At 53.4% G+C, this 14,506-nt stretch overlaps 1 protein-coding gene across 5 annotated transcripts in view; it reads right to left on the bottom strand.

Moving 5' to 3' along the window:
* Positions 1-14,506, bottom strand: part of EFR3B (EFR3 homolog B) — an 87,018-nt gene that overhangs the window by 13,660 nt on the left and 58,852 nt on the right. For 2 of the 5 annotated variants that reach the window (XM_070574276.1, XM_070574280.1), the window contains exons 5-16: positions 14,320-14,441; positions 9,953-10,102; positions 8,583-8,717; positions 8,013-8,091; positions 7,121-7,256; positions 6,680-6,841; positions 5,744-5,855; positions 5,297-5,348; positions 3,305-3,477; positions 2,715-2,790; positions 2,059-2,220; positions 722-853 (exon numbers count right to left, since the gene is read on the bottom strand). In XM_070574276.1, coding sequence (XP_070430377.1) covers positions 722-853; positions 2,059-2,220; positions 2,715-2,790; positions 3,305-3,477; positions 5,297-5,348; positions 5,744-5,855; positions 6,680-6,841; positions 7,121-7,256; positions 8,013-8,091; positions 8,583-8,717; positions 9,953-10,102; positions 14,320-14,441 — 1,491 coding nt within the window. The remainder of the gene's footprint in view (positions 1-721; positions 854-2,058; positions 2,221-2,714; positions 2,791-3,304; positions 3,478-5,296; positions 5,349-5,743; positions 5,856-6,679; positions 6,842-7,120; positions 7,257-8,012; positions 8,092-8,582; positions 8,718-9,952; positions 10,103-14,319; positions 14,442-14,506) is intronic. The other 3 variants (XM_070574278.1, XM_070574281.1, XM_070574277.1) reach the window with 2 other exon arrangements.

Below are 14,506 nucleotides of genomic sequence, written 5' to 3' on the forward strand. Positions count from 1 at the left end.
TTTTTTTGGTGAAGGAGATTGGCCCTGAGCTAACATCTGTTGCCAATCTTCCTCCATTTTGTATGTGGGATGCTGCCACAGCATGGCTTGCTGAGTGGTGTGTAGGTCCACACCCAGGACCCGCAACACCTGGGCCACTGAAGCAGAGCATGCAAACATAACCACTATGCCACTGGGCTGGCCCTCCATATCTTTTTAGACACACATACTGATAAAGGTAGGCGCAAAACGACCTGATAGCTGAGGTCTGTTTTAAAATATTTCAGAAAAAGAAAAGAAAAAGAAAAGGAGACAGATGAACCAAATGTGGAAAGATCTTCCTGTTTCATCTGCATGACAGCTATATGGATATTCATCGTTCTACTTACACTGCTTTGTGATATTGGAAAACTTTCATAGCAAAAATTTTTTAAAAGCAGTTTTAGTCCCACATGACCTGAGGGGTGTGTGTGGTTCTGGAAGTGGGGGAGGCAGAGCGGGACAGGAGGTAGAGGAGGGCAAGGAGCAGGTGGCCAGTTGGTGTAGGATGCTGCCCATGCCTGACCCCGCCCTGCTATGCCATGTCACACAGGAGGAAATGCTGCCTCCAGAAACTTCTCACTAGTATCAGTCCCCATGTCAACCCTTTCTTCAACGCCAGGACTAAGCACAGGGCTCATGCAATGAAGGAAGAGTCGTTCTGGGGAAACGCCTGAGCTCCCAGAGTCCTGAGGACACCCACCTCATGGATGTGCTGGCAGAAGGCAGGCACCGTGGTGAGCTGGCTGATGAGGTTGAGGTAGGCGGCGCCCAGCGCATAGAGGGCACAGCGGTTATACACGGGCAAGTTCTCTTCGTTGACCTGCGCCACGTCCTGTGGCAACACAGAGGGGCCTTTGGAGTTTTTAACTGACTAATTCTACTGGCGCCCCACCTTCCACCCAACCTCTCCCCAACCTTCTTTAGAGATTACCCACTTCTCTAGACTAAGCCTTTTTTCAGCATTTGCCCCGTAACTTTCTGGGAGACAGAAGTCACCCTCATCAAAGCTGAAGTGAATTGTCCCCAGAACAATCCATGAGCTGGAGGCTCACAAATACTTGAGTAGAGAGGCGATTGACCTCAGTTATCCACTTCGCAGTTCCAGCATTAGTGACCTTGACTTGCCCACGCTCTCTCACTAATCCTGCCTCTAGGATGCTGTTTCCTTCACACAGACCTTGGGTGATGCTTGGAGGACTGGGCTGGCTTGCTAGGCTGGGCTCATATGTTAAACTGACAAAATTGTCAGAGATCTAGGGGATTGGGACACAAAGCAATCTCAAATTCCAGAATGAAGACAACCATCGCATCTGGGTGGGCCATGCAGGGTGTGGCACCGTCAAGCAGGTGGCCTAAGACTCTACCCAACTGACTTCCTAGGTTTGCTACCATTCAGGATCTGATGCCCGCCCAGCTTAAGGAGCCCGGAGACCCTGGTCTTTGAGATCTGAAGCACCCAACCCGGTTCCCTGCGTCCTTGGGAGCGGACTTCCTCCCAGGCAGACTGTCAGCATCTAAAGCCCTATGTGGTGCCACACTGGCTGCCTGAGAGTCACGGGGGAGGCTTGTGGAGCCTCCAGGCCCTCAGGCTTGGGGATAGAACTGGGAATATGTATCTTTAATAACTGCTAAAGGCAATTCTGAAGCACAGCCAGCTTTGGGAACCAGACAATCTTTAGACGAACAGGTTTGTTTTGGGATCACTCTGGGCTCATGAGCACCCTCTGGGTAATCTTTGGAGTCTCATTCAGACCCTATGAGAGCCTTGAAATACTAGTGGCTAAGGGGTGTTTTAGCCCCGTAGCCTCCTTTAGCCTGAGGATGGGCTGAAGCCACGAATTAAGCACTCTTTGGTGGTTCTCCAAACAGGATCACGGTGTGTGGTCTCCCTGGTGGAATGGCCAACCAAGGGTACAGTATTCCTGGGCTCCAAAATAATTGGTAAGCAGTTGCTACTTGCACTCTCATTAGTGCTTGGCCAAAACAGCTCCCTTCCCCCTGATTCCAACCCAATGTCCTACCCACAGCAGGCCCCACCTGAACAGCCAGCACCAGGCGGATGAGGTCTACCACCACCTCCTCGTTGGCCAGCTCGATGCTGATGAGCGCCAGCAAGCCGTATAGTGCTTCATAGTGCTTCTGTATGTTCGTTTCCTCCTTACAGGTCAGGTAGATGTGTCTGTAGAGCTGCTGGGAGTGCTGGGGATGGGGTAAGGGTGGGGCAAGGCCACAGTGGCCAGGGGTGGGGGACAGGAGGGGCAAAGAGAATGGGAAGACCAATCTGAAGGGAGTGGGACAGCTGTGAGCACCCCACCTCCACCCTCAGGGAGAGGATGCCTTTAGAGCAGACCCCAGCGGAAGCGAACACACTCAGGAGTACATGTTTAGTGAAGGGCGGGTCCAGGGAAACCGGCAACAAAAACTTCTGCTCAAATCCAGTTTTAGGAGAACACAATCAGTGGCCCTGGACTGGCTCACCAGGGGTGGTCCTCACTCTGGCCTCAGCGGTGAGTGTGACCCTGGGGGCTTGACTCCCCAGAGGGGTTGGCTGATGATCTGACTAAGCACAGTCAAAGAGGGAGGAGGCAGGCTCAGGGGGCAATGGTCAGTGGTGACATGGGGGCTGGAAGGTCAGGGTCCACCAGGCCTGGCCCACCAGGGGTTTGCTGTGTCTTGAGGTCGTGCTTGCTAACCTTCTTCATGAAGACGGTGTCCTGCCGGGAGCACTTGTCCACTTTCAGCTTCAGGACAGAGATGTCACTGAGGGTACTGTGAGGGGATTCAAGGGGCCACCTTAGCCCTTTACGAGGCCAGTCAGAGCTCGTGGTGTCATTGGGCTTTATCCCAATGTCGTTAGTTGTACCAAAGCCTCCCAGGGCTCCACCAGCCCTGCTTCTTAGCCCCATCTCCACTTCCTCTAGAGTTCTCAGCCTCTATGTCCTGCCCACTTTTGCTTGTCCTTTTTTCTTAAATACTGATCCAGATTATTCTCTTCCCCCACTTCTTCCCCTCAAATCCCCTCAGTCTCTACTGATAACCCTGCATCCCCTTCCTTCCTTCCCACCTGAAAACTCCCTTTAGAAGCTGCTCTTTATCTCCCAAATCTCCAATCCAGCCCCTGCCCCCCAGGCACAAGTGCCCTTCCAGTCCCTCCTCCCCGGCAGGACTGTCAGTGTCCGTGATTAGCTCCCTAGTGAGTTTCACTGAATATCTGAATTGTCCTCCCACCTGGGTGTGAGGCCCTATTGGGAGTCTTCTCCCGGAGGGGAGACCCCAAGCTCACCTGATGGTAGAGAACTTGTGGCGGTTGCCATGACGATCAATGAAACTGATGAGAATCTCTAGAACGAAGAGGCGGATCTCTGCATCCTCCATGAGGGCAGTGGAGAGAAGGCGGTCAAGAAAGTTGCTGGGCAGGGCTGACATCATGTTGTTGCACTGGAAACCTGTGGATACCTGCCAGGGAGCCCAGGATGGCAGTGCTTAGGAACTCTGGCCCTCTCAGGTGCAGTGAGGAGAAGGAGCAGCAGCCAGCAGAAGCTGGGTCTGAGGCACCCATCCTCTCTCGACATCCCCCACTCCAGCTCTCCCTACCCTCCAGCCTAGGTTAGGGATGCCTTAGGCAACTTTTTGGAACACTCCAACATCCACATGGGCAACCTGCTTGGCTCAGCTCAGTAGACTTGTGGGTGGATGCGGACAGGGTACAGGGACATTAAGTTGCTAAAAGCAAGCCAGGGGTGAACACTAGAGGGGAGCAGGAGCCAGGAAGCCTCTGAACCTAACGTTGGGCATCAGGTAACCCGTTAGGGCACAACCGATGAACACTCACCGCGAACACAATGCTTCCCTAAGAGTATGGACAGTCACAAAGAAATGAGGAACAGTGGATGCACTTACAGCTGGGCTGAGGAATCAGAACCACACACATAGCAACAACCCAAGAGCACACACAGCATTTGGTTACATTTCTTCTGGCACGGCCACAATGGGGGACTTCTGATTAAAGTAGTCATAAATAGACACATCACACGTGATGTGGGCAAAGCAGTCAAAAGCAGCAAAACATATTTACTATTGAGTCCACATTGCAAAACAATGCCTTTGATGATCCAGCAGGCCCTCGAGGATCCAGCAAAGCCTGGTGGCATCAATAGTAAATATCAGTGTTCACTAAAGGGGGATGTATCTGAGGGTGTTCCAAACTGTCACCTTGATAAGAGGCTGCATACAAATTAATGAGGATAAACTCAGCGAAGAAATGGCAGGAGTCCATAGACCAAGGAGGTAACCGGAAGGGGGCAGTGTCATCACCAAAAGTCTTTATAAAAATAGAGACATGAAAGGCGTGGGCTGGGCAGAGGGAAAGGAAGGCATGAGTGGGAGTAGGGGCCTGTGCAGACTGGTGTGGCTAGAACAGAGACAGGGGCTGAGGGCTGAGGTCGGGGGGGGTCTAGGGAGGGCACAAGGGGATTGGGGACCTTCCAACTTCATTCTGAGAAATTTGAAATCTGGATGGATGTAAATTGGAAACTAAGACCTACTCTTTAATGAGGAGCAACATGTGGGGAATGGCATTTCTAGAAAATTCTTCCAGGGGTTGTATTTATGAGAGGTGAGGAGAGATGGAGACAAGAGTGACTATGAGAATAATTCAGTTGTGAGATGTCCAGCGTTTAGGCGTAAGAATACCTGGGGAGCTTGTTACAAATACAGTTCCAGGACCCTGCTCAGACTGACAGCTCAAAATCTCTAGGGAATCCAGGTATTTTAACAGTTGGTCATGGGAATGGCGTTTGAGAACAATGAATCTAGGCTCCAGGGATGGCTGAGAAGATGTAAAGAAGAGGAATGTAAAACACTGATGAAGGGAAAGGTGGTGGCTGGGGGACTGAGGTGGGCACAAGTGCCAAGGTGGAAACAGCAGGGGAAGGACCTGGGGAGACCCTTGGAGGGGAAAGGGCAGGAACCAATAGACTCCATCTCAATACAGAGATGATGCTTGAGTGACAAGGCTATCAGTAGCTGATAAGAAACCTTTGTGGAAATTAGAAACAGGTGTCCTGCCTGCTCTGGATGACCCCGCTCTGCGGGTGCCCGGCCTGACTCGTGAGTGGAACACAGGCTAGCTTTCAGCCCCCTCCTCACCCCTTTGGCTGGGCATAGTTGTGCAGTGTGCAACCTGCATGACTGTATGTGGCAGTCTTCTCTTGGTGCCTTGGAAGGAGCTGCCTCTTGCAGAGGCAGAGCAGGAATGGGGACAGGAGAGGCTCACCTGAAGGAGCGATTTCAGCAGCATAATCTGGGTCAGCCGGTTCCTATTCTCCCTGTAGACCAGAGACACAAACACTCACCAGGGTGGTGATAGGGGTGGAGATGCTGCACTTGCCTGCCCAGTTCTCCCTCGTGGTTAGATTCTCCACCAGGCTCATCTTACTGGGGTACCCAGGACAGAGACTTCCAAAGCCCGGAAGCAGAGCAGGGAATTAATGGCTCCCCCACAGCGGGAGGGAGTTATTGGTGGGACAGCCAGAGGAACTGCTGTGGGATCCAAGGGCCCCACTGAAGGCTGCTGAGGGATTTGAGACTAGAAAACGAGAAGTGAGGGCAGAACCAGGACAGTTAATGAGGAGAAAGGGGAGAGCCGAAAAACATGGGGAAGGGAAGCCGGGGTGGAATCTACACTGGGAGAGAAGAGGGGCGGAGGGCATGGTGCACTCACCCGGTCCTCCCCGTCTCCATGGGGTGATGCAGGGAAGGCAGTGGGACCTTGCTCATGATGAAGAGGATCACCTCAGAGCGCTGATAAGTGGGCAACGTGCTGGCAAACGAGCCTGCGGGGGGATGGGGGGTGGGAAAGACAGCGGAGAGGGAGGGCTCAGGTGAGGCCAAGGCCTGCGGGGCTCTCCCAGCTCAGCCCTTCAGCTGAGCAAACTACAGCGGAGAGTGCAGGCTGCTTCCCTAGGGAGACAAGACGCGGAGGGAGGAAACCAGGGGGCGCTCCAGGCTCCAGTTCCCTCACTTGCCACTCTAGAGGCTGTGGTTAGGTCTCCGGATGGAGAACTCTGGGCCCTGGGATGAGGGCAGCGGCCCCTGTGCCTGTCTAGGCTCTTTGACGGGCTGCTCTGCTCGTGCGAGCCACTTCCGTGAACCTCCGTGGTTTCATCTATGAACTGGGGCTGGTTCCTGCCCTGCCTCCTTCTCGGAGCTGAGGGGAAGTTCCAACGGTTAGGGCAGGAAGGCTCTGAAGGTGATGAGCCCCAACATGCTTATGAGATGGCTCTTAGTTCTCCTCCACGTCCGTGTGCATATACATTTTCTCCACAGCTGTCTCCCTTTCTCCTTCCTTTTCTCTTCCTCACTCCCCACCTCCCCTCCAGCCGCTCAAACGTTGAAGCATCACTGGGGTGCAGGAACAGTTCGCCTCTCTTAGCCTTTGATCTGAAGTCTCAGGCTGAGGAACCCACGTAGATTGTTCTGGGCTCTCACCCAGGCCCGACCCAGGCCAGTCTGTGAGAGGTGCGCACCGTGGACTGACTCCATTTTCCCCAACGTCAGTGAATAACATGATAGGAGTGAACGACAATCCTACAATGCCCTGGACTGACGTCCTCGTGGGCCTCGCCCCTCCCCGGGCCCCGCCCCTCCCCGGGCCCACCTATGGTCTTGATGACTGCCTCCTGGAACATGCGCTCTTCATGCTCCTTGATGATCTTGGTGCCCAGGCTGATGGCTCCGTCGTAGCTCCCGGTCAGCGCGTAGTCGATGCTGAGCCGCAGCTGCCTCAGCAGAGTGTTGAACATCTCCAGTACCGTGGGCCCTGAGCGCAGCAAGGAGGGAGACCCGAAATCCAGGGCTGGCCCCCTCGCTCCTTCCCCCCTGCCCTGCCTCACCGCGCAAGCCCGGGCCCACTCCCAGCCTGAGGCTTCCTCTGCCCCCACCTTCCCCCACTGATGTCTCCTCCCGAGGAAAACGGGGTCTGAGACCTCCCTACAGTGCCTTGTCCTTTTCTGGAAGGGCAGGCAGCCTCCCGCTAAGGGCAGTTCTTTGTCCTTGGTGGGGTTCCCAGCTCCCACTCCTTCCCACAGGGCCCCCTCACCGACGGAGCCAGTGGCAGCGATGACTGCAGCTTCCGACAGGACCTCCACGATGCCTGCCCGCACCGTGGCTGCGCTGCGGCTGTTGGCATCCAGGTGGCTCAGGAGCTGCTGGATAACCAGGTGGGAGTGCTGCGGCTGGGGGGAGGAAGAGGTGCTGGTCCCCAAACAGCAACCCCCACATGGCCTCGGAGCTAGGGCAGCCCTCGACTGGGACCCCAAGGCCCGTGGGGACAAAAGTGAGGTCCAAGGTCAGTGCTCACTGGAGGTGGGGCCCAGATACCCTGGTTCCTTTTCCTAAGCCCCACCCCCAACCTTGGTCCAACAAGGAGTAGAACCAAATCCCAATGGAGACCTTGATTTCCACCTTTTCCCGGGCCCTTTCACTTCAAATCGGTCAAAAGTCAATTTTAAAGTATTGTCTTCCTTTTCATTTTTTCCCAGGTTCCAGGTCTTACAGTAAGGGCCAGGAGAAGCCACATGGCTGAGGCAAGTGCTGTTCAAAGTGTGACCCAGGGTATAGGACCAGTTTAAGATCTGTCTGATGCCGTTTACATTGAGGTAAGTACAGAAATTGAGAGTAAAGGTTTAAGTAAGCAATTTGACAATGTCGTGGCAGCCAAGCATGGTCTGTGGCTTGTATTTTGCATGGATTTTTCATTTGCTTTATCTAGGGGTTCTTTTTAATTGTGTTTTATAAAGTATTGGTGTGTGACGTATTAGAAATAAAACTAAACTGGTCCTTCTCCACAGCCAGGTTAAGCAGCACTGGTTTAGATAACTAGGGGCTTCGGAGAAGTCACAGAAGACAGCTGGCTTTCTCCGTAAGTGCCCTGGCCTGCTCTCAGAAGTGCCCTTGGCCAGGGGACAGGTGGAGCAGGGCAGCCACTGTACCTGAATGGAGTACATGATGATCTTAAAGCAGCGGATGGCGAACACCTTGGGCTCCCAGAGAGAATGGTTATCCAGATGGCTGCGAGGGAGAGAGTATGGGGGAATGGCTGTGAAATGCAAAGTGGCGTTAGGGAGGAGGGCTCGGTGGCAGAGTGACACCTCCCGAGAGACTCAGCCCCTCGCATGGCTCCCAGGCAAGGCAGGCAGGGCTTACAGGTGCAGCTGAGAGAAGAGAGGCACCAGGGACTCCAGGGCAGTCCCAGCCCCTGAGTTGGAGGGAGGTCAAGGAACAGGGCTCTGTAGTGTGGACTCAGAAATGTATCGGGCACCTTCCTTCAGCTTCGGGGGCCCTCCTACCAACTGCTCTCCTGAAAACTGCACTTGGCCGTGTGTGGCAGCTTTTGCTGTCACAATTCAGGGAACACAGGCACAGAGAAGGGACTGACTTGGCCACAGCCCCACAACCGTAACACCTCCTTCCCTTCTCCCAAGTCAGCAAGGAGATGCCGGGATTTGAAACACTTCAAAGCTGAAGGCTGGGGGGTGTGGGGGTGGGGGGAGAGTACTCACATGAGAACAGGCTTGATGGCGTTTTTGATGTTGCCAAAGGCAGCCCGGCCCAGTAGTTCCCGAAGGCATCTCTCGGCCAGCTCTGCCGGATTCTCCTTTTCCTTCTCTGGTGCTTGGAGGGGCGAGGGAGAGCGGCTGTGGAAACACACAGCCACGTGGTGAAGGACAGAATGCAAAGCTGGGAGGCAGGCTTTGTGAACGCCTGGGTTTCTGCGCTTCATCATGCAAACGGTGAGAGTAGGACAAGCAGGAATTTGAGAGAGGCTGCCTGGGTCACAGGGGAGACATCCCTGTGAAGAAGCCCAGAGTGGAGGAAGACTGGGAGAAGGGATAAAGTTCTTTGTCTGGAAATCCTTAAGGATAGGCCTGATGTGCCTCTGTGGGAGGGGCAGATACCCTTGGGCCTGGTGAGGGACAGACCATGAGTGTCTCCGTGCCCCCAAGTCTTTGGATATGAAGAGAGGGAGGCAGACAGAGTAGGAGAAAGCAAACGAAAGTGAGAGAAAGAAGGAGAGAGAGGAAAAATAGAGAGAAAGGAGAGGCACGGTGGTTGGCTCAGGTGTGACTCAGTGGTACCTGAGTCAAGGGAGTGGGCCCAGATCTGGACAGCAGAAGGAGCCCAGGACTCCCAGCCCTGAGACCACCATAGACCACTGCCTGAGCTAGTCAGGGAGGTGCTATTCCAGGATCGGCCACCAGAGGGCACACTTACCCCCCATCTCCAGCAGCACAGGTTCCACTGACAGAAAGTGGGGAACCCAGTATGTTCAAGCAGTGTGGTGCCCACCCGAGGTGGGCAGCAACATTCCCTCCAGTCCATTTCACAGAGGAGGAGAGCGAGGGGCAGCATCCCACATCTGGGGGCTCCCAGATTAAAACCCAATATCTGCAACTTGTGTCAAGTGACTGCTGGTCCAGCAGGCATGTTTTAAGGGCCTGAAACACCATTAGGAAGTGAGGGAGGAAGCAAGGTCGAGGAGGGAAAAGACCTCAGTAATTGGAGCCATGAAAGGCATTTTAAAACCGCCTTGGCCTGCTGTTTCCAAAGAGACAGAGGTAACCCGACCCTTGGTTCTCTGTGTTCTTACCAGCACGCACACCTACCCCCAGGGAGCCCAGCGTGGTTACTGCCCTTCCTTCAAGAATGCAGACCTTCAGGGACACAGCGGGCTGGCAGGAGTCCAGACCCAAGGCTCCTAGGGAGCCAGCCTTGGACTCACTGCAGAACAGGCCACAAAAGCCAAGATCTCTGGCCTTGTAGCTGGGTTTTACCAAGCAGCCCAAGCCATGTGATTCCCAAGCAGCGGGGGAAGGCAGCCTGGGAGGGCTGCCCATGTCTGCTGTCCAAGCGCCCACCCTCGCCTGCTTACCTCTCCGCCTCCTCCACGTGCTGCAGATTGAAAAGCAGCGATGGCACGATCTTGTCCATGTGCTGTGGGTCCCAGATATTGGCCTGCAATTCGTCATTCACTGTCTTCCTCACCACCCCTTGCAGACCTTTGATGCCCGACATTCGGATTCTGTAAGGAAAAGGTTGAAACGGGGCCATGACATCCTCAGGGCCTGAGAAGTCCAGCTTCTGTGGCAAGGAGAGGAGCACAGTGTGGGGGTTAGGGATGCGTCTGTCCATCAAAAGGCAGAATGGAGTCCACCGTCTGCTCTTCTTGTGATCTGGCCTCCAGGCTGGCTGGCTTCTTGTGCGGGTGGATGTGAGCACAGGAAGCTGTGTCTTCTGGCCCGTATGGGAGAGCCCCAGATGGCCCTTGCCCCGCTACCACCTGGGCTTCATCCTTAGCGTGCCAGTTGCTCCAGGCTTCTCCTCTTTAGTGCCCAGCTGGGTTTGTTCCAGCTTGAGCCCAAGATATAAAAGCTCAAAACGCTGTCAAGAACTGATGAGGCAGAATCCAGGGCTATGAGCAATTTACAGAAAGAGGGGATCTGGAAGGAGAGGCACAGAGCGGCCAGGCTCTCCGGGCACAAAGGGGTTTCGGCTGCAGCTAAGCTGGCTGAGAAACCAGAGGGGGAATTGAGTGACAGCGCAGAGGGCATCCATTCACACCTCCTGAGTCCCTACTGCACTGACCCAGGGTCCCTGCGGGAGGGGGCCTCTTTACCGGACGTCTATTTCAGCCTGAACGTCGTTTTTTTCTGTTTCTAATCAAACTTTTTTTCTGGTTATAAAGTAATACATGCTAATTACAGAAAAGTATGAAGAAGATTTAGCCCTACCATCATCAAAGATAACTGTTACTGGCATTTTGGTGTCTTTCTTTTCTTCTGTGCATAATAGGTAACAGAATTAAGAACGTATTGCATATATAATTTATTTTGTTTTTTTCCCCCATAACATCCTATCATGAGCATTTTCCTATATCATTAACTCTTCATAAACACGTCTGAGGTACTGTCATGAGAACTTTCTAAACTAGTCCCCTATTGGTCATTTAAGTTGTTTCTAAATTTTTTGCTACTATAATAATGCTACGATGGACATCACTGTATAAAATATTTTACTATATTTCAAGTCATTCCATGAGTGGAATTACTGAATCAGGAGGTAAGAAATGAAAGGCTCCCAATATCGCCAAATTACTCTCCCCCCCCACCCCCCAACGTGCAGGCTGCCGGAGAATGCCATTCTCAGCGTTCCTCCTCAGCACGGGGGACCTCATTTTAAACATCTGCTCTAATTTCATAGCTCAGAAGGATCCTCACATCTTCTAGCTATTTCAGTTCATGTCCTTTTGATGACTGTTGGAGTTGAGCAGTCTTTCTAAATATTTAGTTGCCATTTGTATTTTCAGCTTCAGTTTGAAGTGCAGTTACCAGGGTAACCCTGGGCCTTACCTGGTGACCGTAACTGGGAGGCAGGAGATGCCTAATAGCACCAGGATACGCTGGCTCACGACCCGTCCGGGCCGGGACCATGGGCAAGGATTCCCCTGGGGAGACACTCAGCTGCTTTGATCTTGACCCCTAGTCAAGACCCTGAGCCAGAGGCTGTCCAGACTTGAGCACAAAGTAACTGGAATACTGTTCCAGTCACTATTCTTGGCTCTGGGTTGAAAGGCCCTCCCTAATGCACAACAGAAATATATCCCAAACATGCTGGACTCGTGTGTCCCACCCAAGGGAGTCTGGCTGGCAAGAAACCAGGCCCGGGGATGGGAAATTTTCTACCCAGGGCGTCCTCATGCGTGACTGTGAATTGTGTTCTTCATTCCTTCCATCTCCCCAGACTACCTTCCACATACGTACACACTTCATTCCAGGCTGACTGACGCTTTCAGAGTAAATTCTGAAAGATCAGACCTGGGGAGAGGCCTGCTCCTCTAACTGCTCCTTCTAATGGGCTCAGGGGAGGCCCACCCACGTGCAAGCAACCTGGGAATTCTCTGAACCCCAAGGGACTACGTGCACATGCACACAAACACACACGCACCCCTATTTATAAGACCCAAGGGTAGTTCTTGGAAAGCGGCTCTGGGCTCTGCAAAGGCTGCGAATAAACAATGGGGAGACCTCAGGGCAAAGGGGTGCAGGGAGGTTCTGGAAGAGAGAGACGACAAGAGGAAGGCTGACTGAGGCACACTCCTCTCACCCCGGCAGGCCCTCCAGTCATGGATGCAGGTGCCCGTCTGTGGGTGTTGATGGCACTACCCCGTTGAGCAACCTCAGCAACCCTCCTCCAGGTGTTCAGTGCATGCCCAGCACCGTCAGAAGGCAGTCCTGACCGTGTTGCTTCTGCGCCTGCTCCGCCTCCCACTGTGGATTGTGTGTGTGTGTGTGTGAGTGTGTGTGGTTGTGTGTGACTGTGCATGTGTGATTTGGTGTGTGTGTGAGTGTGTGTGTAGTGGCATGAGGAGTGTCCCCTCCGTCCCCCCTCCTGAAGGCTTGGCACTGCCTGAATGGTCAGCTCCTGGTACAGCCACACCTGGTTACAGACCTGCAACCCCCCCAACGCCTGCTTGTGGATGGGCCCCAACTGCCCCAGCCCCTTGTCTCTCATAGCCATTTTGGAGTGAGGTGGCTCCTGTGGCAGCCAGTGCTGGGAGAGGACAAGGGGCTCCTGCCTCCTGTGGCCCCCACTGCCCTCATCAGAGGTGCTGGGGCAACACAGCCCCAGGGAGCCCATGACTGGTTCAGGGGATGGGTGACTGGGGAGGCTGAGCCACTCTCGACCAGTCACTCGAGGACCTGCCCGGAGTCATTCCACCGGCTGGGGAGCTTTGGGAACCGGCAACCTGGGGGATGGAGGGATCACTTCCTGTTCATCCAACCCAGACCATCAGCTCTGGTGAGCAAGCTGCTGGGGGCGCACAGGCATCTTTGACTCTGCTGTTGCACAAATGTGGCACTTCAGGCCCCTGTGAGGTGCTGATATGATGAACGAGGGAGCTATCAGCTGACTTCCGGAACAAACCGATGGAGAACTGGTCAACGGTGGGCCCCCAGCCTCTTCCTTCCCCGACTCCTCCCGCAGCTTTGGTTGGTATGGACAGCCTAGCCCTCCTCCTGTCTCCCTCCATCCTTCTTTTCCCTTTGAACACAGTCCTTAGTTTCATATGGCTTCCCCATGCTGAGAACACACTCTGCAGGCAGGGACTGACTTCTCATCCTTTTGCACCTTATTGTTCCAAGGACAATGCTGGGCACAAACACCTGCTTATGCCTCCTCACCACCTACTGCTTCGTCAGGCTGGCGCTGTGTGTTGGGCTTTATCTGCACAGGTTTCTGTACATTTCTTTGTGATTTTATTTGAGGGGTTTTATTTCTATATCGATGAGTGTATTTCTGTGAGCTAAGTATTTTTATAAGTTTGAGTATGTGGGTAGAAGTGTATTCTGTAATTCAAGATGTTTATCTGAAAGTGTTCATTCATTCACTCAACAAATATTTATTGAGTGCCTCCTCTCTCCAGGCACTGTTTTAGCTCCATTTAGGATCAGTGGACAAGACGATGATTGCTGCTCTCACAGAGCTTACATTCTAGTGGGGAGAGACGACAAGGTATAGAAACATAGTAGGTAAATTATGAACGTGTTTGAAGAGGATGTGTGTTATGGGGAAAAAACAACAGAGCATGGAGAGGGAAGAGGGATGTTCGGGGAAGGAATTGCTGTCAAGGGGACATTTGAGCAAAGGCTTAAAGGAGGTGAAGGAGTGAGCTATGCAGATCCATGGAGGAAGCATTCCAGGCACAGGAACAGACTGTGCAAAAGCCCTGTGGCAGGAATGACCTTGGTGTGTTTGTGGGCCAGCAAGGAGGCCTGCGTGGCTGGAGGGGACTGAGTGAGGGAAAAGTGGAGGCGATGAAGTCAGGAGGGCAGCAGGGATCAGCCTATAATGTGAAGCCTTTGGCTTTTTATTGGGTATATATTTTGATGGATAACAGTGAGTAGGTGTGTTTTTGGGGCGTATAAATGCACGCACTTCTGAACAAAAGACAGCATGGGTGTGTGCGTGTGTGGCTTTCAAATTGGGCTCACAGGACCATTCCCTTACATCTTGCCCTGTTTTCTGCCCTCAGAGGCTGTTCCTTTAGAAAGCATGTGTGGGGAGCCCAGCTCTGCCTGCTTGCCCTCCTAAGTCCCACCAGGTGCTCTTTCCTCCCAGCATCATCAAACAGAGGTAAACGCCAATGGACTCAGACATGCAGCCCAGGCCGGGAGCTCCCTAAGACCCACCAATGCCTCTGTCATTTGCTGTGCGCCCCTCAGCTTCCCCTGTACTCACTTCGTCTTGATTTCCAAGTCATCATGGCTGCAGTGGCACATTTCACTGAAGCGGGACACAAAGAAGTCATAGCTGCGATGGTAGGAAGGGGTGTCCTCCTCGATGTTGGCAAACTTCACAAACTATCCGGAAGGAGAGAGAGAAATGCGCGTGAGAGGTGACTCGCTGTGCTCCTCACCTTTGGGCG

The sequence above is a fragment of the Equus przewalskii genome, chromosome 14 (genome assembly GCF_037783145.1).
Source record: "Equus przewalskii isolate Varuska chromosome 14, EquPr2, whole genome shotgun sequence".
Classification (NCBI taxonomy): Eukaryota; Metazoa; Chordata; class Mammalia; order Perissodactyla; family Equidae; genus Equus; species Equus przewalskii.